At 40.3% G+C, this 24,262-nt stretch overlaps 1 protein-coding gene across 12 annotated transcripts in view; it reads left to right on the top strand.

The window, feature by feature from the left end:
- Nucleotides 1-10,003, top strand: part of LOC307133771 (zinc finger MYM-type protein 4-like) — a 66,388-nt gene extending 56,385 nt beyond the window's left edge. For all 12 annotated transcript variants that reach the window (XM_079829034.1, XM_079829031.1, XM_079829033.1 and 9 more), the window contains exon 29: nt 9,425-10,003. In XM_079829034.1, coding sequence (XP_079685160.1) covers nt 9,425-9,641 — 217 coding nt within the window. In that variant the 3' untranslated portion in view covers nt 9,642-10,003. The remainder of the gene's footprint in view (nt 1-9,424) is intronic.
- The last annotated feature ends 14,259 nt before the right edge of the window (nt 10,004-24,262 follow it).

Raw genomic sequence — 24,262 nt, 5'->3', positions numbered from 1 at the left:
TTTTATTGGTTATTGCATCGTTTTGCGGAGGTCTGATTGGTTAGCGTTTTACAGCACGCCTCCACCGCGGCGAAATAAAGGCGTGCACTGCAGTGATGTCTGGAATCATGAGATCATTAAATGGTTAGTGCAAGATGTGCAGCGCCAATCTGTCATAGCCTACATAGCATTATAATGAAAACACGATGGAAATAGAATGCTGTAAATGATCTGTGCTTAGTTCCCCGTGTATCAGCTGATCCACAGAGAAACTAGCGAGAACACTCAGACTAGAGCGTGAAGTTCATGTGAGCATCCGCGTCCTTATCTGCAGATGCACGTTGTAAGATTACTTTTATGTTGTCTATATCTGATTAATCTAATATAAGAAGCGTTTGGTTGAGCTTAATAAGCTAGAAAAGCGCTGCCGTTATACCGGCTGTTGTTCATTCTCTTCAGTTTCAGCTCAAACGCATATTTCATGCTCGACATGATGGTTTAGAGACGGTCATATTCTTTTCAGATAGGCTATTTGTTTCTCAGAATCATTGATATTAGTAATGGAGCACTGCTATACTGTTCTCGAATTTTTTAACAGTAGACCTAGTTTATTTAAAGTTGGTTTTTCGCTATGAGTTCGAAAACGCGCAGTGATGTCTGTAAACGCTTCGATCATGAATAATAAAATTAAGTAACGTGATGTGCAGAGTCAATCTGTCAAAGCATTATAATGAGAACAGGATTTTAATAAAATGTTGTTTCTGTGTGCTTTCGTTGTCCGTGTATGAGCGTTGTTAAGGGAAGAGCGCATTCAAAATGTTCCGTTTCAAACCCTTCGCCTGTAAAATCTAGCACGCTGAAGTTCACGTGCGCATTCACGTCCTTTTGTGTTGATTTATGTCGTAATAGGTTCATAATAATCTCATATTAATATTGATATATGGTGCGTTTGGTTGAGTTTATTAACCAGCTAGCAAGCTCTGCAGGGTGGTGTTATTTCACAGTTTCAGCTCAAAGGCAATGCTCGATATTACTGACTTGGTTATTTGAGACGGTCATTTTATAAAGATGTTTCTTTTTCAAAGACATTTATGCATCATAATCTGGCAGTTATTTTTTGTTTTATATGTTCATGTTTTCATATACCCGTTTTCATGTCACGTTTGTATTTGTCAACAACCATTTTCATAACAGTATTTTCATTATTTCAATGACGGACATGCCCCGCCCCCTGCACATGCCCCGCCCCCAATTACTCGAGTACTCGTTTTTGAGACCTATCGATGATCGAAATGAGAAATTGACAAAAATGCCCATCCCTAGTCTATATAAGGTCCCACAGTTAACAGTGCATGTCAGAGCACAAACCAAGCCATGAAGTCCAAGGAATTGTCTGTAGACAAAATTGTATCGAGGCACAGATCTGGGGAAGGCTGCATTTGAAGGTCCACAGTGCACAGTGGCCTTCATCATCCGTAAATGGAAGAAGTTTGGAACCACAAGGACTCTTTTTAGAGCTGGCCGCCCGGCCAAACTGAGGAATCGGGGGAGAAGGGCCTTAGTCAGGGAGGTGACCAAGAACCAGATGGTCACTCTATCCACAGAGAAACACTGGAGCTCTGTCAGAGGAGAACCTTCCAGAAGAACAACCATCTCTGCAGCACTCCACCAATCAGGCCTGTATAGTAGAGTGGCCAGACGGAAGCCACTCCTCAGTAAAAGGCACTTGACAGCCCGCCTGGAGTTTGCCAAAAGGCACCTGAAGGACTTCTATGGAGTGAATTTTGTGGCATAATTAAAGAGCACCTATCATGGCATTTAAAATGTTCCAAATATTGTTTTAGAAGTCCCCAACAACAGTTTTGCATGCATGCAATGACAAAAAAGACTTTAGTTTTCTTATAATATGCATTTATTTTTACCTGTTTTGACAGCGATTCTCAAATGATTCCTTTAGTGATTCACTTTTCAAAACCCCGCCTTTACGTGACGCTAATCTGCGGTGATTGGTCCGATGACCCAGTCAGTTGTGATTGGTTTAGTCTGTGCAGATATTTTCGGAAACGGAACGCCCATCAAAGTCTTAGTGACAGTAATTTGTTAATATGTGTCAGGAGTTATGAATATGAAAACCGCGTCGGTACTGTTTGATTGTAATATGAGCCTCAGCTGATCTCATTCATAAAAAAACTCCTCTATTCTCCTCACGAAGACTCGCGACAAATCAACATCCCTCAGGGCTTTTAGCTCAAAAGTGTGCAGATGAGGAGACATATTGATAGATTCTCATATGTCTGTGTCAAATTTCTAAACAGAGGAGTATTTTTTATTCAATACTTCCTCAAAATGGGCAGTTATAGCCTAATCATGAGCGATTGAGTCTCTTATGTGTTGTTTTCAATTCATACTGGCAGCCGGAGGGCGCTCTGTGCACTTGTAGTCCATGTATGGTACAGACAGACGAAGAAGAACCATGTGCCATAATAGAAGTCCATAATAAAAGCTTCCTGAGATCGCGAAACATACATTTGACGACTAATAATAAACACTCAATCGCGACGATGTATGGTTTGTCTTCAAGCCACTTAGTCTTCAAATGCTCATCCTTGGGCAGATGAAAGAAGTTTGCTTTTGAGTGGCACTTCAGAACACAGCGTCTCGTGGCCATGATGTTTTCTAGTTTTCACTGGCGTCTTGGAGCGCAATAAGTGGGCGTATCGTATTCAAATAACTTGACAAGTTGACGTCATCTAGTCAGAGAAAAAGCTTCGGTCTTCTAACGATTCTTAAAGGTCCCATGGCATGAAATTTTCATTTTATGAAGTATTTCAACATTAATATGAGTTCCCCTAGCCTGAATATTATCCCCAAGTGGATAGAAATGTTGATCGGTGTAAACCCGAGTTCTGGCTGTCTCTCTCTGCCTTTGAGAAAATGACAGGCCAGACGAGCCAATCCTGAAGTCTCCTGGTTTGACGTCCAAGCAGGAGCGGTTTCCTCCCTTTCCTCCGCCCAGAGAATCTGGCACGCCCATGCAAACACTCGAGATCATTAACGTTACTTGTGAACGAGTGAACACTGGCAGTTTCTCAGTGTTTGGATGTACAAATGAAAACAGAAGTCTTTCTTCAGTTCCTTCTGATCTGTGATCATTGATTTCTTATGTGTAGCTTATTATTTATTATTTGTGGACACGCAGCGGCTTCTCTCTCTCCCGACAGAACGGTGTTTTCGTGTTTTCTATCTTGTGAGTCAGTGTTTTTGTACGTCCTTGTCGCGTCTATCTGTTCTAAAATGTGCATACAGTCTTTTCTGTTTAACATCAGCAGTCACATCTTTAGAGATAAACTTCACGCACGCCGAAGCTCGGCCTCCAACATCCCCGACCCCCAGTACTGCATCTGGCCCACAGCGGAGGAGCCAAACGCGGCGTGAGATTAAGCAGAAGGGGGGTAAGCGTGAGGGTATCTGGGCTAGGCTAGCCAGCTTTCCCCACAATAAACTGGATTAACGTTACATTCGATTACAGCTGTTGTGTCTTTGTTTGCGCTGTGTAACGTTAGTCAATGCGCGTCAATGACGCTATTCATATGATTGGAACATATCTAGAAATAATGCTATACTCAACACTTACTAACTCGTTCATCTCGCTGTAATGGTACATTGCATGTGTTACAAAGTTGGTAGAATAATGATGAAGAGGACTCGGTGTGACTGGGACTCGTGTTTATTCAGAACTCTCAGATACAAAAAAAAAAAAAAAAAAAAACCTCTCAGATACAAACACAATAAACTCGCGCTGACAGACAGCGCTCTCATAACTCAGTAGTTACTATAAATAACTTTGTTAGCAATCGCTTCGTCTCCGTGATGTCCGGTTCGCGAACGAATAATTTTTTTGAATCGGTTCTTTTTAGTGAACCGAACCAGTTCACCAAATCGGACTGAATCGTTCTAAACGGTTCGCGTCTCGAGTCATCGCTGATCCATAATTTACTAAAGTTACTAACTTTCTGACATGAGTGACAGTCCCTCCGACTAGAAATAAACTAATAACCTGAAGTATATGCTAGTAACTACAACAGTTCACCCTGAACTGAGACATGCTGAGAGAACTGATGAGAAGTGAACACAGGTCCATCCGTCTCTCTGGCAGACTCGTGCCTGCTCGTGCCTCGTTAAACCACGCCCACTCCGCTCATTTAAAATGCAAAGATGTCAGCCAATCACAACAGTGGGCGTTTTTACTGAAGTCTCACAGCAGACACGCCTCTTGAAGCAGGGCATTCAGCCACAGGGCATACAGCAGTATAGAAAAAATGCCTTTTATTTCTAAATTATGACATTTTATGATGTAAAAATCATACTAATAATATAAGTACACCTCAGAAAACACTATAAAATAATAGAAAAATGCCATGCCATGGGACCTTTAAAAATGACTCAGAGTCGACTCTTACTTTTGAAAGAAAATAACTATATATACGGTGCACTGTCATATTTCAAGCTATCACAGGATGTTTTTGTTCACTTAGATCTATGTTACACACTACATGAAAGGTACATTTCAAAATTCCATGATAGGTGCTCTTTAAGCAAACAAATCCAGCATTTTGCAAACAAACACAATCTGCTTTGCAAAGGAAAACTCGACTCGCAAACAAACAGAAAGCAATTTGCAAATACAAAGGTCAGTTTGAGCGAAAATGCAAAGGTGTAACAAATATATGTACTGTTTTGCAAATAATAAATGAGTGAGCGTACATCATATTTCACAAATAAATACAAACCATCCAAATTCCGTGTAACCTTTGAACAAATACCAAATCTAGTCGATACAAATACCTGTCAAGTACAATCTCTCAGCTTAATTTTCTCACTAATGCAGTTTGCGCAGATTCTCACAAATGCAGTTGAGTAACTTCCTCTTGCAAAACAGCAGATGGCGCTTTGGGTCAATTTACACAGAAATATGTTTTCAGCTGACGAAAATGAGTGGTGAACAGCTGAGTTTCTGTCTTACTGTATCTATTATTAATCTTTTTGAGATTTTCACTATGCCAACCCTATTTCAATAATAAATAAAAAAAATTTAAAGATAATATTGTTTATATGTAATATGGTATCAGTGCAAAATTAGTTACATAGTAAATTAGCTAGGGCTAGTTTTTTCTCATTAAAAATGCATCCATCCTCCATACCATTTATCCACTGTAGTGTAACGGGATATAAAAAATAATTTACTTTTATGTAATTTGTACATATGATGATAAAATTTGTCACCGAGAACATTCAAAATGTAAGGGTGTATCGTATCACAATATATTGCAATACTAAAATGCAACAATGTATTGTGGATTAAAGTTTAGACAGATTAGTTTTGTATGAGATATTTTAATGTCACATCAAATATGGTAAATCCTGAAGGTCAATGAACTGTGTTAAAAGTAATAATTAAAAACTATAGCCTACCATTTGAACTATTTTGGATTTGTTCAAAGTATTGAGGGTGTATTGTACTGTATTGCAAGATCACTATTGTGTATCAAACTCAATTTTGAGATTAATTAATTATTACATGCCTGAAATCCGCTGTTTTGGAAGAGGACGTTGCTCAACTGCATTTGTGAGAAAATCTGTGCAACCTGCATTTGTGAGAAAATCTGCAAATTGCATTTGTGAAAATCTGTGCGAACTGCATTTGTGAGTAAATTAAGCTGAGAGATTGTAATTGACAGGACTAGATTTGGTATTTGTTCAAAGGTTACATGCATTTTGTAGGATCGTTTGTATTTATTTGTGAAATATGATGTCATTTACTCACTCATTTATTATTTGCAAAACACAGTACAAATATTTGTTACTCCTCTGCGTTTTCGCTCAAACTGACCTTTGTATTTGCAAATTGCTTTCTGTTTGTTTGCGAGTCGAGTTTTCCTTTGCAAAGCAGATCGTGTTTTTTTCCAAAATGCTGGATTTGTTTGTTTAATTATGGCACAAAATTCACTCCATAAACTTCCCTTGAAAACCTGCGCCAGAGCGCTCTGGCCCTAAGACGGAGGCGAAGGTTCATCTTCCAACAGGACAGCGACCATAAGCACACAGCCAAGATAACAAAGGAGTGGATGCAACTCTGTGAATGTCCTTGAGTGGCCCAGCCAGAGCCCAGACTTGAACCCAATTGAACTGATTGGCTGTGGACGACGCTCCCCGTTCAACCTGATGGAGCTTGAAGTTCTGCAAAGAAGAAACTGCCCGAAAATAGGTGTGCCAAGCTTGTAGCATCATACCCAAAAAGACTTGAGGCTGTAATTGGTGCCAAAGGTGCTTCAACAAAATATTGAGCAAAGGCTGTGAATATTTGTGTATACTTATTTTTTTGTTTTATTTTTAATACATTTGCAAAGATTTCAAACAAACTTCTTTCAAGTTGTCATTATGGGGTATTGTTTGCAGAATTTTGAGGAGGAAAATTACTTGAATCCATTTTGGAATAAGGCTGTAACATAACAAAATGTGGAAAAAGAGCTGTGAATACTTTCCAGATGCACTGTATATCCTAGTGAAACCACTTTAGAAATGAAAATTAGGTTGGGACAGGACTTGATTTCGTCCTTTGTGAATTGATTGGATCGTTGAAAGTTGGGCATTGCTAACTAAAGCCGCGTTTCCACCGAGATTACCCGGAACAATTTGTTCCAGGAACTTTTTTCCCCCCAGACCTGCTACTGTCTGTGTTTCCACTGCGGTCTGAAGTACTGTGAAGATTAGGCAAATTAGTCCAGAGACGTGGGACTGCGCGCAACTGCTCCTCCCAGTCAGCGACGGACAATAATCATTTTTGTGCGACACTGTCTGCAACAATAACAAGTAGGGCTGTAATCTCCCAGTCGATTATTGGTCGATACGTTCTGGCTCGACCAAAATTCTGATTGGTCGATTTTTTGCAGCATTCATTTCATTAATTTTGCCGCGTTCATTTCATCAGTTTTGCTGCGCCGCGTTCATTTGATCAGGTGGAAAGCACTAATTGCTAATGGGGGTGTTTTCAGAGCACCCCTGCTTCACAGGTAACAGTCTGCCTTCAGAACACCCCCATTGTTTCCACTTCTTTTGGATTAGCCCAACCCACTGGAGAAGAGAAGTCTCTCGCCGGTGCTTTGTGTTTCATTCCCCGCTGGCTCAAACGCACGCCCATAGCGGTAAACTTGAGGAACACCCATAAACATACACATGAGGGGAAGCGTCACAACACCGCTAAGAGGATCTGTACTGTCCGTTTTGCCGCGTTCATTTCATCAGTTTTGCCGCGCCGCGTTCATTTGATCAGGTGGAAAGCACTAACTGCTAATGGGGGTGTTTTCAGAGCACCCCTGTTTCACAGGTAACAGTCTGCCTTCAGAACACCCCCATTGTTTCCACTTTTGGATTAGCCCAACCCACTTGAGAAGAGACAGATTGAAGAAGGCTAGTTGTCTGTAACTTATGTTATTTATTTAATTGTGAGCGTTTTTTCTACTCTTGATCTGGCTTGTTTAATAAATATTCCTTTTTTATTAAAGTGGACGTGCCTTTTGTGTTTAAGAGTAAAAGCTTTAAGTTAATAGTCTATTCGTGTCTCAGCCACAAAGCTGAGCTCAGCTCCATATGTTCGAGCTGCACAGAGCGGCTTAAATGATAGTGTCTGTCAGTTATTATATGACAAAAACAATTGTCTAAATTATGTTGCATATTCCTCAAAAGTTCTTGTGATGGTATCTAGTTGACAATAGTACTATATTTTGGGAAATCATAGACTATGATTTTGCGCACTTGATGCGACGCTGTCATAGCCGACAGACTTGTGTGTCAGACTCATTTCAGTCCAAAATAATCAGCTCAAAAACGATTTAATATACTGCAAATAGCCTACTAGTTTTTTATGTTTATTTATAATCCATTTATGCAGACAACGAGGCTACCAAGTACTGCGCACAGTGCACAGCTAATTAATTTAACTTTTTTTCCCCTAACGTCATTTTTAGTCGATTTTTAGTCGAAAATTTCAGGACTTCAGTCGACCAAGATTTTCTTTGGTTGATTACAGCCCTAATAACAAGTATGGAGGAGATTCAAGCTGTGCTGCTTTTGCTAGTTATGTATTGGTTTACTAAAGAGGTCATTAACAAAACGGCAGAAAAGAGACGAGCACTGATACTAAAGTGTATTCTGAAAGCTCGTAAAGCTAGATTTAAAATAAGACAACGTATGTTATTATCAGCTATTACGGACATTGACCGTGAGATTGCGGAGACAACGTGCGCCATCAAACCGAAAGAGCAAGACTGATATTTACTGAATACAGAATGAACCTCGCAAGCTGCGTGGAGTCAACCAAATAAGCATGTCCAGCACCCAAGTCCCACCCCCGAAAGTCCCCGAACTTTGAAAAAGTACTACCTCGTGAGCAGGGCTGTTTGGAGGGGGAAATATTTACGCAAAAGTTCATTTAGACCCTGGTTCCTGCGGTTGAAACACACCAAGTACCACCCCAAAGTTCCTAGTTCCTGGGTAAAGTTCCTGCGGTGGAAACGCGGCTTAAATGGGAGGCAGATTAAAATGGATATTTAGTCCCACCCTCCGCTGAGACGCACATCATTAAGAGAACAGATGTCATTGTGATGGGTTAACAATTTTGATTAAAGATTATGAATGCACATTCATTTAAAACAAAAAAAACATGGATAATCCATTATAATAAACACTGCAACATTCTGTAAAAAATATCATTTTCTCATTATATACATTGAACATCGCCGCATTACTCAGTGTCTGAAATGGTTCGGTCAAGGATTCAGTCTCTCTACTTTGCTTTTACAGATGGCCCAGTCTGTTGTTATTGGTCTACCACTTAAAGCGCTGTCAGAAACTAAAAAAACCATTACCATATCTGAATTTCAGCTCCGGAAACTTCCTCAGCACTGATATGAACAGTAACGATGGCGTCAGTTTTACCGTATCAATTCCAGCACGAGTCCTCATCCTTTGGAAGTTCAGTAAAGTGGATTTGCATTTGCAGCACTGAAAACGGCATCTTTTCGACATGTCGACAACACAAACCTAACTCTTCCAGGCCTCAGCTACAACTACAGTGTTTGAGGGCGGTTAAAAAAGTAGATGTTTGCAGGCAAAGAAGATCATAGGCTGGCATTATGCAAATTTGTCACAAACCTATGTAGGTTCGAGCAGGAAGTGAGACTGGAATTACTGACAACTCGTTTCAGGCAGTTCAGAGTCAATTCTTTCTTTTGAGATACAATAACTGCTTTTTGAATTTTTTTGAAACTTTACAGAGCTTTTACATTCACAAACGGCTATATTACACACTGCATGAAAGGTCATTTCTGAAAAGGCATAATAGGGGCACTTTAATCAAACGAGTCATGGTGTATTTTGTTTCTTCCAGCTCACCAGGCATAAGAAATCACGCGACCCAGTTCTACCTGAGCCCCGAGCGTTCCTGCGTACCCAGCAGTCCTACGTGGTTTACAACCACCTCGCTGAGTGACGAGGCTCTGGACAGCATGCTCACACGCATCCTTACTGTCAGAGAGCTGCACATGGAGATGGACAGAACCAATGAGAGCGATTCAGACAGTGACTCTGACTTCAGACTACTTTAATACAGCACAAGTGAGAAAACCTGAACACATTCTCTGGGCTACTGACTTTAGTTCTGAATGCTGGAAAGCAAGCTGTTTGTCATTGTGCATCCTTGTAACTACAAGAAGATTGTAAATGGGAAACATGCAGTTAAACACCAGTGGGATTATGAGTCTTTGTATTATATTTAAACACTAAAGACGTTGACAGCATCGTTCCAAAAACTGATTTTGAACTTGTTGTTTATGGCAAACCATGTTGGTCCATATAGATTGGAATGTTCCTAATGTTGGCTGTGGATAACTCTAGAAATTTGTTTTGTATTAAAAAAATTATTAAACTGATTCTGTATTAAACTGTATTTTCTTGAGATACAGAAACCAACTCTTTTCGCTTGCATTTTGCACATTAACACACATACACACACTTTACTTGATTCACTTATTCCACCCTCAGATTGTGTGTCAAGCACACAAATTATATAAATGTAAGAAGTTTTGTTTGTCTCAGCGCCCTGCTGGTAATTTTAGAAATAATTTTATTTATTTATAACTATAACTGCAGTTTCTCAAGTGACCATATATTTAGAATTTTAAAAAAAAAGGATACAGCTGTGTGTGATCGTGCAATGACCATGAGAAAAATTACCTTTTTTTAATAATACTTTCTTGTAATTAATTGCAAAGCAAATACATCCAGGTGAAAAATAGTTCATACATTTTGGTGAATTACAAGTGCATGAAATGATGTATATATTTTAGTTGTGGGCTAAAGATTGGCCATAAATTAAATGAAGCCCCTTTCCTGCAATGGTAGCTCTGCTGTGTGCTAAAGTGTGTCAGCAAGATTATTTCAAATCAGGACAAACAACGGATCGATTCTTCTTTACAAGTCAAAGAAATAAAGTTACAGCTGAGCTTAGAAAGGCCAAAGCCAGTTTTTTTCTTGAAATCATTAGAAATGCACAAGGTAATAGTAGAATAATATGGAAAACTATTGATAAATTGATTGGAAAAGAAAAGTCAGTATGTGAGAATATTTGTCTCAATATAGAGGGAAAAATTATTGATGATTCTTTTGCAATAGCATCAAATTTTAATGATTATTTTTTTAAACAATGTTCAAAAAATGGCTCATTTTTCACATTGCTCACCTCCCTCTCACAATCAGTGACAAATCTGATTTTAATCTTAGCTTAATCTAAACTAAAGTTGAGAAGATTATTACTGTGCTAAACAATAGCAAATCAAAAGATATTTATGGACTTGATACTTCTTTTCTTAAACAATATAAGGACATCTTTTCTGATCCGTTGACAATAATGATTAATCAATCGATTAGTGAGGGTATTTGTCCAGCAGCCTTAAAACCTGCGATTGTCACTCCGATATTTAAGTCTGGGAACAAACAAGACATGAACAATTATCGTCCAATAAGCATCCTCCCAGCTGCGTCTAAAGTGCTCGAGAAGACTGTGGCAGAGCAACTGACCACCTAATTTGAGTCACAAGCTCTTTTAAATCCAATGCAATTTGGTTTCAGACGGAAATATTCAACAGACTCCGCCTGTTGTTACTTCGTGGAAACTATCAAGGCATATGTGGATCGGGGAAGGGTGGTGGGAGCAGTCTTCCTTGATCTGCGTAAAGCTTTTGATACTGTTAATCATCAGATACTTTACAGTAAATTAAATCAATATAGTCTCTCTGAGCACACCCAAAATTGGATAAGATCTTATTTGAGCGACCGACATCAGTGTGTACAAGTGAATAATATCCAATCTGCGTTCAGAGCCACTTCGATGGGGGTGCCGCAAGGGTCTATTTTGGGACCCTTGCTTTTTAGTATCTATATAAGTGACCTCCCTGCAGTGTGTTCGGACGTTGACATAATCATGTACGCTGATGACACAGTTATCTTCACTTCTGGGGAAAACGAGCTGGAGGTTGCTGACAAATTATCAAAAGAGATGCAAAAAGTTGCACAATGGTTACATACGTCTTGTTTGACTTTAAACGTTGAAAAAACAGTCTCAATGTTTTTTTCAAATAGATGTAAATTACAAGTAACTCAGGAAATTTGAGTAAATGGACAAACAGTTAAAAATGTAAATGAAAAAATATTTAGGATTCGAACCTTGGTTTTAAAAGTCCCATAAAAAATCTTAGTAATAAATTGAAATTTAATTTGATGAACTATAAACATATTAGAAATTCATTAACTACGGATGCCTCAAATATATATCTCAACACTATGATTGTTCCACATCTTCTGTATTGCATGTCCAGTTGGTCTCAGGCATGTAAAACATCGTTAAAATTACTTGAATCATTGTATAAAAGGGCCATAAAAATACATGATAAGAAGCCTCGCCAGTACCATCACTGTAAAGTACAAAGTAAATATAACATCTTGAGTTTTGAAAATCTTATTAAATATAATAAAATTTCTGCTTTATTTAAAATTATCCATAACACTGTTGCTCCCCCATTAAGAAAATTTGTCACATTAAATTTGGAGAGAATTTCTAGAACCACACGGTCGACAGTCAGAGGAGAGTGCAGAGGTTCCAAAATGTAGAACCACATATGGTCAACAATCGTTCTTTTATAAAGCAGCGAATATTTGGAATATTCTTCCAAACGAAATTATTTCGTGCACAAACTATAGTACATTTACACGCCTGACCAAACAGTGGTTATTATTGAAGCAAATTTGTAAGCACTAAATTGACTATTATATGAATGATGTATATTCTGAGTGAGTGAGTGATAGATTCCTGAAGTAGAGTGTGTTTTTTTATGATGTGAGTGAAGTAATGATTTTATGTATTATTCTGTATATGTTTTATGAACTTCTGTACGTAGGGCCTATAACATCTACCTGTCCAGGGACTGCGGGTGGAAATTAGCATTTTTTGCTATAACCTGGCACATGACATATCTTCTTTTTTAGACTAATGTTTTTTCTGTGCATTGTCCCTGATCAAATAAATAAATTCAAATTCAAATTTCAGTTCCTATGAAACGTCTAGAACAAAAATCATTTGGAATGAAAGAATGACTTTTGCTTGAAAGTCCTCTTGAGCCAACTTTGGTGAAGATTGGACCAAATTTGTAGCCTAGAAATCTAGATGCACACTAGCGGCAGCAAATCTAATTTGCAGCCAGGGTCGTCTAGAAACTCTCCGTTGGCGTGCGAGCAGGAAAAACCAAACTCTGGTCAGAAATCACATCGTGTATAGAGTCGGTGGGCGGGCTTGACATAATGACGGCAGAGTTGAGGTGGTTCCACTTAGGGATGCACCTAATCCAGGATTCGGATTCGGACAAATATTTGGCTTTTTGATGGGGTTCAGTTTCTGCCGAACCTCCGAATTTTTTTCCACCGAACCCTAGGTTTGCACCATGCGCGCTCCGCTGGTCGAACGTAATGACGCTGCCATTGATTCGGCTACGGGAAGGTGTTTACTAGGTGGACCATTCGAATCCAGCAGGCTGTGAGAAAGTGAAATTGGAACTCATGAACAGAAAACATGGCAGTACTTTAAGTCAAAAGAAAGGCGATTCAAGTTGAGCTACATGTTCAATTTGAAATCCCCATTTGTCTCGGGGTGGCAAGGACCCTAAACAATAGTCGCTGTTAAAACATTTGCATATGAAACATCCGAAAGAATACGAGTTGTGCATGAAGGAATCCAGACAGTCAGGAGCTTGTACTGCTGTATTTTTCTGTCGAAATGGTCCCACAGTAAGCTTTTCCATTGCTTCATTTTGCGAAATATGTCTGGTTTGCGGTTTCACATGTCGACGCGCTCCGTGAGTGAACAAATAATGCTATACAGCATATTTTTCTTTAAAGGGGGGGTGAAATGCTGTTTCATGCATACTGATCTTTTGGCACTGTTAAAGACTTGGATTCCCATGCTAAACATGGACACCGTTTCATAAGCTAAGGTGGACGTTTAATGGGAGTATTTCTTTGCCAAAATTAGTACTTCCTGTTAGTCATAAGTTTCGGAAAGTTTTTTTCGATCATGGGTCCGCTTGACGTCAACAGGGCGGAATTTCCTTGTATGGGCCGTACGGACAATTCTACCGGAAGAGCGCGCGCGCGAGAGAGAGAGAGCGTGAAAGCAATAGGCTACGCCCATCAGAGCGCTGGCTCGTACAGATGGAATTTGCTTTTCCGGATCAACAACTGAGTTGCGCAAATATTTATGTCTGTTCCCTGCATTTCGGTGCCGATTGTTTTATAAACAAGGCCCAGTTCGACGCCGGATTTTCAGATCGCCTAATACTGAAGGATGGAGCGGTCCCAACGATAAAGGTCCCAACGTTGGAACCGCAGGTTTGACTGCTTCAAATGTCTGTTTTTGCCTATGCCCATCAAGTAGCCCAAACATGATCACGTATTGATCAATGGAGCATGCGATGTATAGTGTGTGTACATTTGTTTAGCTGGCCACTATATGTGTATGTTTGTGTATTGTAAAAGCACTCCAAACAACAATACACAAAGAATGGGGAAATATGTTGAACTAAATAAGCGCGCTTCTTCATTCAAATGCGCTACTATTCCATGTCTTTCTATGTAAACACTAGCCTGACGCGCAAAACCAGTCCGCTTACTACAAATCATGTCAACACAAACCACGCGTAAACACACATACACATACACACACACACACACACACACACACACACACACATTGTAACACTCGCGCTTGACATGGTGTTCTAAATAACACAAGCCGCTAAACATATTATATAGTTAGTGTAACTTATACCACATAGTTGACGTCCTGCTCTAGTCGTTTTTGCTGCTGCTCCTGTTCAACTTCAGCCTCTGGGTCTGATTCCGGATCATAGATGTATGGCTGTATCTGATTAAAAGCCATTTTTTATGTTGAATAAAGTTTTTCCCCGCTTTTAGGGATGACGCAGCTTTCAGACGCACTCAACACAGTAACAGCGGCGCGCGCTCGACATTCTTTAGCTCCGCCCACACGATACGCCCCCAGCCGCACGGCTTTTTCCGGAAAGACTCGGAACAGCGCATCTTTCTTTTATAATTATAAAAAAAAAAACTACTCTATAGGTACTCAAGATTGACATGAGACTGACTGAAACTGAGTGTTCCCCCCCCCCCTTTAACCATGCAGCAAAAACACAAAACAAAAAAGCGTTAACATTTAAACGGTTTAACTGATAGTATTAACCGGTTAAAGTTCTTACTTTCGGTTAACGGTTAAACAGTCAATATAGCATACACTGCTGTGGAAGTTGTTTACTTCATTAATGTGTTTCCTTTGATAGACAGGATGGGAGTAGGATTCGGTTTCGAATTCGGCTGAACCCCAAAAATCTGGATTCGGTGCATCCCTAGTTCCACTACTTGTAAACAAAGAAGCTGGCGAACAGCAGTCTTTCGAATTGGCTTTGGTCGCGACTCTGGAAGACTTGGAGTTAAGCTTTTCTTTGAGGAAAGAACAAAGAACGGCACTGAAGTCATTCTAAAGAAAGGAAGATGTGTTCAGCGTTTTGCCAACCGGATACGGCGAAATTTGAATCTCAACTAGCTCCGCTTCACCTTCTTCTTTGCTCTGGTTGGTTGTAGCGCTATCCTATTGCGTGCAGAGGGAAAGACAACCCTTTATCCTGAACCTCGGATTGAGCCTTGCCAATGGTGTGTTCCCAGACCCAACATCTTGATGTGGGTCTGGCTTGTCAGGCTACCAAATTTGTAATAAGAGCAGTGAACTATTTTCAAAATCCAACATGGCCTATTTAGACAGCTGAGATTCAAAATCAGTGACTTCACTGAACTTTGCAAGAAGGCCTCAAGACCTACAAGCAGAAGCGGGTTTGAATAAGAGACCGCAAAGCTGTCTACTCAGTCCTGCCCAATCACAACTGTGGGGTGCCACAGACTCCCAAACAAGAAAAAATGAGATCAGAACAAAAGCAACTGGAGCGTATGTGCCCCTAAATCAGTGGTATCGCGAGCCATACCTGGGTCTTTGCAAAAATCATGTGGCTCACCAGGGTCTTTCACCCTTTACCAACAAATGATCGATAAAAAAATGAGATGCATTGAGATCCGCTCTCTGCAGAAAAAAAAACTGACAATTACAATTCTCTTGTACAGCCTAGATAATAATATTCAAGTTGTACCGGCCGCGCATGTTCAATGCTGTCCGCGAGTGTGACGAGTCGCGAGAGCAATCAACCAGTGTGAAACCTACAGCACCTGCACTGGGATTCAAGCAGCTGTAGCTTGTTTAAGGTAACCGAAAACCATTTTTAGAACAGTAGCGAAAATGTAAAGGCTATATAAACTTTAACATAGGCCTATCCTTTTATTGAAACTGGTGCTTTGCTGTTCAAAGGGACATTTCAAACATTTCACTTGCTTGTACTTTATCTTTTGCAGCAGAGACCCAGCTGGGACCGAGATGGGTCTTGTGTATGTTGCCCACTTGGGTCCCACCTAGTGGCAAGTGCCATCCTATTTGAAATCCATCTGGGCAATGAACATGGGGCCATTATGGAACCTGCGGACAATCCTATATGGGTATGAAATGGGCCCCACATATAAATGTTGGCTGGGTTGCGATAAATAAATGTGTATTTATGATAATCCGAGCAGATTTCAGTTGACAAAAATAAATAAAAGCGCGCTAAGTCGCAAAAGACAATTGCTGACAGGATGCTGTGTGCGCGCTCTGAGCGTAACACGGACAAGCATAGTAGCCTTTGTCTTCGGTTGCGCGCCTAAACGGCCAAATAAACACAGAAATATATAAAAATGCCAAGTCGAGTATTTACATAAACACAGTAGATATAAGCACTGTGTGCATTCACACACACAAAGGATTTATAACTCAACCTCACAGTGAAAACCCTGCACAATTATTATCCTTATTGCAACTCATTTATTGTTTGCTGCATATTTGTTTGTTCTTAGTTATGGATCTAATAATTACTACTGTTGAAATTTTTGAATGCATGTTTTTTAGTAATAATTTTATATTATTTTTGTAAAAAATGCATTAACCAAAAATGGAACAAATGGCTCTTTGGTCAAAAAAGGTTCATGGCCCATGCCCTAAATAGATAGATAAACACATTTTCTGAATAATCCAATGCCATACATTGCTTTCCATGGCCACTATTTTTGTCTGGAGGATCTGGTCTCACATATTCTTCTGTATAATTGACTGCAGAATCCATCAGACCAGCTATCAAGACCCTGATTGAACTCTGGTTTGATGATAACACAGTCCTCTCCCATGTAGTTGTTTCCTTGAGGTCCTCTCCAGTTATCTGGTTCAGTTTTAATCCAGTACCTGAAAGAAATTATACTTTTCAGTGAGCATCTTCTCAACACCTGTCAAATATATGACGTTTAGATTTAAAGAACTGTAAATGAAGCATTTTGAGTGCAAAGATTTCAACTACCCAGTACTAAGTTCTGTGTTGTCTACCCATAGCCATTGACTCTCGCTCTTCTCATCTGTCAGGCCAATCCAGAACCGCTCTCTGTATTTGGTTTTTAGAATGCTCATCAGGAACTCCTTCAAGGGCAAAGTGTTGGCTTATTTACATTGCATTACTTTATAATCGCACGTTTTTTTTACGAGTATACAGACTAACCTGTTCGTCTCGGCTGTTTATGATCATCAGATGACTGCCATCTGAGATGCAGCGATCTCGACTCTTTTTCCAGTCCATTATGTTTGAGGAGAAGTAATAACATTTTCCCGCATGATACTCCCAATCCTTTGGACATGCTTGAAGTTTATAGCATTTGAGATGAGTTATCAATTTGTTTCCTCTTTCATGGTGATGAATGTTGTGATGATAATCACTTACCACTGTCATTCAGAGCCCTGGACAGATTTTGTTGCCGGTTATGCATATCTTGAAGTACCGCTGATAATTCTGTATGAAATTGATGAAAAACAGTCTCTTTTTACAAAAATTTGTTCTTAGAACATTTTTCTAATGTTCCCTTTTTTAATGTTCTCTGAACGTTTTAAAATGCTTTAAAAACATTTATTCTTTGTTATGCAAATTCATGTCAACACCATTGTTGAGTATTTTCTGCAGTGAACCAAAGACAGTCTCTGATGTCACAAACTACCGTGTTACCAATCACGTTAATGTGTGGGCGGGCTTTAGCATATCATTAAAGGAATAGTTCACTTTTAAAAACTTTTGCTGATAATTTACTCACCCCCATTTCATCCAAGATGTCCATGTCTTTCTTTCTGCAGTCGAAAATAAATGAATGTTTTGGATGAAAACATTCCAGGGTTTTTCTCCATATAATGGACTTAAATGGGCCCCAAACGGTTCAAGGTCCAAATGACAGTTTCAGTGCAGCTTTAAACGATACCAGACGATAAATAAGGGTCTTATCAAGCGAAACGATCAGTTTCTGTGAGAAACCGAGCAGTATTTATGCTATTATTTTACCTCTTTTCAGACGAACGTGATCATCTGAGCTCAGCCATAACTTCCGCTAAGTGAGGTCAAAATACGAGCGTGGTCATAGATGTAAACGTAGATGCCTCATTAGCGCCTGCACGGATCAGTAGAATGAGGCATCTACGATCGATATATCTGACCACGCTCGTATTTTGACCTCACTTAGCGGAAGTTATGATGGAGCTCAGAGATAATCACGTTTGTCTGATAAGAGCACACCTGCAAACTTGTCGGTTTTCAGCGACAATCGCCGTTTTCTTGGTCAATTGGGTCATTTACATGAATCGCGTAGAACCGGAGAGTTTTTGTTGAGAGTTTGTAGGTTCGGTGCACGCGTGTAACGTTACCGAACAGTTTCCGGGTGCTATCTTTAACAGTTCACAGTAGGCTTGTTTTAAGGGCGGAACACACTTCAGTCCGAGTTCCCACATGAACATATTAAGTATTAAGTCCATTTTATCACGAAATTCAAACGATAAATGCCGCTTTGACGCTCTATGAGGCGTGACTGGTCACTGATCACAGTTCAAGCGGCCCCGCATGCGCGTGAACGCGATCGATCATCTCTTACTAAAGAATAAACATGAATGACCATCTGAAGGAATGCTGAGGATACATTACAACTTACTGTCATGTATATATGTGGTTTAATCGCTAAATCAGTGTTTCAACGGCGGAAAGACGTCAATATAACTAAACAATGTCATGTAACGTTAGCATCACATTTACCTCAGGCAGTCATTCAGTGTCCACAGAATTTTATTCACTAGAGAAATCAACTCTTTCACTAAATATATGCATAACAATCTAAACACAGACTGGAGTATGTTTGCTTCTCAAGCCACCAGTGGCGCTCACACGGACATTGACTCATACACTTCTTCTGTATTGGATCATATCAATACCACCATCGACAGTGTTACAACCCAGAAACAGATCACCACATACCCAAATCAGAAGCCATGGATGAACAGGGAAGTTCGACTCCTGCTGAAGTCACGCAATACTGCCTTCAGATCAGGAGATGCACAAGCCTACAGTACATCCAGAGCAAACCTGAAGAGGGGCATCAAAAAGGCCAAGCACTGCTACAAGCTAAAGATAGAGGGACACTTTTCCAACTCTGACCCTCGACGCATGTGGCAGGGCATTCAGGCCATCAGTGATTACAAACCCACCCACTCCACCCCCGCAGCCACTGATGTCAACTTCCTGAACGAGCTAAATTACTTTTATGCTCGTTTTGAAAGAGACAACAGAGAAACTGCCACCAAGCTCAAACCCTCAGCTGACCACCCACCAATCACACTCTCCTCCACAGATGTCTGCAAGGCACTGAGCCGGATCAGCGCACACAAGGCTGCTGGACCAGACAACATCCCTGGTCGTGTTCTCAGGGCATGTGCGGAGCAGCTCGCTGGGGTTTTTACGGACATTTTCAACCTGTCTCTTGCCCAAGCAGCTGTACCAACATGCTTCAAACGCACTTCCATTGTGCCAGTGCCGAAACACTCTAGCCCGAGGTGCCCTAATGACTACCGCCCTGTAGCACTCACACCCATCGTTATGAAGTGCTTTGAGCGGCTGGTCCTAGAACACCTAAAAGACTCTCTACCATCCACATTGGACTCACACCAGTTTGCCTACCGCAGCAATAGGAGCACAGAGGATGCAGTTTCCATGGCACTGCACTCTGTGCTCACTCACCTGGACAATAAAAACACTTATGCACGCATGCTGTTTGTTGACTTCAGCTCAGCATTCAACACTGTCATCCCAACCAAGTTAATAGCCAAACTTGGAGACCTGGGCATCAACACTTCAATGTGTAACTGGATTTTGGACTTCCTAACTGACAGACCCCAGAATGTTCGTTCAGGATTCACCTGCTCCACATCCATCACAATCAACACTGGCGTACCACAGGGCTGTGTGCTAAGCCCGTTTCTCTACTCCCTCTTCACCGCCGACTGCAAGCCTGTGTATGGATCTAATTCCATCGTCAAGTTTGCGGACAACACTACGGTGATTGGTCTCATCAGCAACAACGATGAGACTGCCTACAGGGAGGAGATCCAGCACCTGGCCACATGGTGCGCTGATAATAACCTGCTCCTCAACACCACCAAAACGAAGGAGCTCATCGTGGACTTCAGGAAGGAGTCAAGAGGCACACACGACACCATCTACATCAATGGAATGGCTGTTGAACGTGTCTCCAGTTTCAAGTTCCTGGGGATCCACATCTCGGCGGACATGTCGTGGACGACCAACACCTCCAGCCTGGTCAAGAAGGCTCACCAGCGCCTCTTCTTCCTGAGGACACTGAGGAAGAATCAGCTCTCCTCGGCTATCCTGGTGAACTTCTACCGCTGCGCAATAGAAAGCATCCTGACCAACTGTGTGGCAGTGTGGTATGGGAGCTGCTCTGTTGCGGAGCGCAAGGCACTGCAGCGGGTGGTGAAAACTGCCCAGCGCATCACAGGAACTCCACTGCCTGCCATCGAGCACATCCAGAGGAAACGCTGTCTGCATCGAGCTCGCAGCATCCTCAAGGACTCCTCTCACCCAGCCCACAGACTGTTTTCTCTCCTGCCCTCCGGCAGGCGTTTCAGGATCCACCGGACCAGGACCAGCAGACTAAAGAACAGTTTTTTCCCCAGAGCTGTCTCTTTACTGAACTCAAACCCCCGTTGATCCACTTCCCTCATAAACTGCTAACTCTCCTACCTCACATCTGCCTTCACTTTGTTATTTGCACTACCAACTCTTTATTACAGTAACAACTGTTTACTTATGCATTCTGCACGACCATATCTTAACTGGATTATGCTCATTTGCACTGCCGACTGTATTTATAGTACCAATGTTTACATTTGCATTTTGCACCGTACTTCTAACTGTAATATGCAACCACTTTCCACTGCACTTTTACACTTTTTTCCGGATAGCTCTGTCCATAATTTATTGCACTACCTTAATCCACTGCTATATTCCTCATCTTGCCTAACATATTATTGTATACCTCTAACTGTAAAAATTCTGTTTAAAGGGGTCATAGAATGGTACATGCACTTTTACAAGTTGACTATACGGAAATGTGTGTTGGCAGTGCCTGTACACAACCATCCTATATTGATAAAAATACATCCAGTGTTTTTTTTTAATCTCCTTATATATTTTCCCCTGTCTCAAATCGAGCCGTCCGACCGTGTGACGTTACACGGTGTACGCCCCCCCTACGATTGTTGATTGACAGCAGCGTTTCAACACAGACCCGCCCTGAGCGAGCTGTCATCAGTCCGCCATTGTTGATACTCTGGAGCAGAAAGCGATTGTGGTGTTGTGTTGTTGGGTGTAATAACGAACACAGCAGTCATTTTGATGTTCCTAAATCCGAACTGCTGAAGACCCAATGGCTGCAGTGCTGCGTTTTGTTTTAGAAGGGAATATTCCCCCCGATCAACGTCAATGTTTGCGCAATCATTTCTCAGCAGACTGCTTTATAAACGAGCGTCAGTATAAAGCAGGTTTTGCTAATAAGCTGCTCTTGAAAAAAGGATCGTGTTCCTGCTGCACCTCAGGAAGAGATGTGAGTGTAACGTTTTTTTAACCTTTATATTAATCTTTGCAAATCGCTTGCACGCTTCACGATGAATGAGGCTAAAGTTTACAGGGTAAGTTACATTACGGCATGCTTTCTGTTTATGACGTTCTCAATATAATTCATAATCCCACGTTTATAATGAATTAATTAATTAATGAGATTATTAAAGGGGTCATAGAATGACATTTTTGTGCAAGTTAATATGATTCTTTAGTGTCTAAATTAATTAATTAATTAATTAGTTACATTTATATAGCGCTTTTCTAGGCACTCAAAGAACAACGCGTTATGTTTGTTATTACAAACTGTGTACTCGGGTGATAAAGTTAACGTGGTAACACTACACTAAGCTTACTTTTGTACATGGTTTATAACGGTGTCTGTTACTGATTAAGAAGTAATGTAAAAAAAAAAAATCTTATAACATAACATCAATCTGTCAATGAACTAACACATCAGTAAACACATAGCAACTACGCTACTCTGCCAGTACAAAGATAGATCAAAGTGACATGACGTTAACCAACCATTCAGAAACGTCCTGTTCGAACTTCGATGGGTTCGTCATCTGTTCCTGGTCCGACTCCGGTTCAAAATGATAAGGTTGCTTAGATGTGTCCTCAGAGACTCCCGTTGCCATTATTTCTCGAAAATATACCCTCAAATGTTGTCAAGGCAACACTCCACGTGTGTTGTGGTGTTGTGTCGGGTCGAACCAAACGCCCCACAGAGCAGAGGGGGCGGGGTGAGCAAAGCTCATTATCATTTAAAGTCACATACACTGAAATGACTTGCTAAAAACTGAGCTGGTTTTGACCAGGTAAATTGAGTGTTTTCTTACAATACTAATGAGAATTTTTAATTAAAGTATATTACAAACTTTTCATTTAGACACTAAAGAATCATATTAACTTGCACAAAAATGTCATTCTATGACCCCTTTAAAGTACTAGCCATCTGTATATTATATTCATAGTACATATTCACCTGTAAATTCTGTTTATAGTAATAGCCATCTGTATATTAATTCACTGTACATACTCACCTGTAAATTCAGTTCTGTTTATAGTAATAACCATCTCTCTATTTATACATATTTATATATATTCAGTATATTTCCATGTCCTGCACTTATGCAACCATTGTATATACTGCACTTGCTGCTATTGCACTTCTGGTTAGACCTAAACTGCATTTCGTTGCCTTGTACTTGTGTAATGACAATAAAGTTGAATCTAATCTAATCTAATCTAATATTTTTTGTCGTGCGTCACAACACTTCCTTGAGTTCCAGGCGTTTCCGTGTTGTAAATAAAATAATTTTTTAAATATTAAATGTGTCATTCTCTTTAAGTCACGCTCAGAAATGTGTCATTTGCATATTAACCCCACACCCCCCCCACCCCCAAGACACTGTCACTTTTTTTACTTTGAGGATTTTGCAGGTCTGTAAGAGGTAAAATAATAGCATAAATACTGCTCGGTTTCTCGCAGAGACTGATCGTTTCGCTAGATAAGACCCTTATTCATCGTCTGGTATCGTTTAAAGCCCTTTGAAGCTGCACTGAAACTGTCATCTGGACCTTGAACCGTTTGGAGCCCATTGAAGTCCATTATATGGAGAAAAAGAAAAACCCTGGAATGTTTTCATCCAAAACCTTAATTTCTTTTCGACTGCAGAAAGAAAGACATGGACATCTTGGATGACATGGGGGTGAGTAAATTATCAGCAAAAGTTTATTTAAAAGTGAACTAATCCTTTAACTATTCTCTGAAGCAGAGGATGAGTCTCAAGAGAAGCCGAGTTTTCCCGGTATATTTTTCTGTTGATATGAAAAACCGGGTAGATTAAGAAATATAGCAGGTGAATTATGTAATTTATATTATGGTGTTCATGTGATTGTGAACTATATGCCTAAGTCGTTCATAGTAAGCCTATTTCTGAGGATACTGACTGATACTGAAGGCAGACTGAGATGGCGAACAGGAACATGGTTTGTGTAACATTAGCAACACATTATTAGCTGTTAAATACTGTATTCAATCAAAATGATATTCATATTATTTACCGTTATGTGTCCGACGTTGTAAAGAGCGCCATTGTGCAGCGTTTACCTCAGTAAGTTGGCCGACAGTATTTCTAATTTTGCTTGTGTGGTTGGGGGCAGTGCTAATTTGCATATTCATATATCCGTGTATACTAACTGACTGATACTGAAGTGAAGCAAGGCTTCATTCAAGCTATTTTAAGGCTTGAATAATTTTTCGTTTAAATGTCATTTTGGTGATCAAGATACATTTTAAGGGATAAAATGGTTGACTACAGGGGGACTTTAAGGGAACATTTTGCAAATTGGGAACATTATGGAACCATTAGGCGAATATCCAACTAAATGTTTCAGACAAAATAGTTCCATGAACGATGTATAAATGTTTTTGTCCTAACTTTGTGAGAACATTATTAAAGACCAGACAACTTTGAACGAATGTTACTGGAAGAACATTTGTTCAGAACTTTGAGAGGACCGTGCCACAACAT

The sequence above is a fragment of the Gobio gobio genome (assembly GCF_949357685.1).
Source record: "Gobio gobio genome assembly, chromosome: 11".
NCBI classification, from domain to species: Eukaryota; Metazoa; Chordata; class Actinopteri; order Cypriniformes; family Gobionidae; genus Gobio; species Gobio gobio.
The sequence above is the reverse complement of the archived record's forward strand: the minus strand, read 5'-3'. Positions and strand labels throughout refer to the sequence as shown.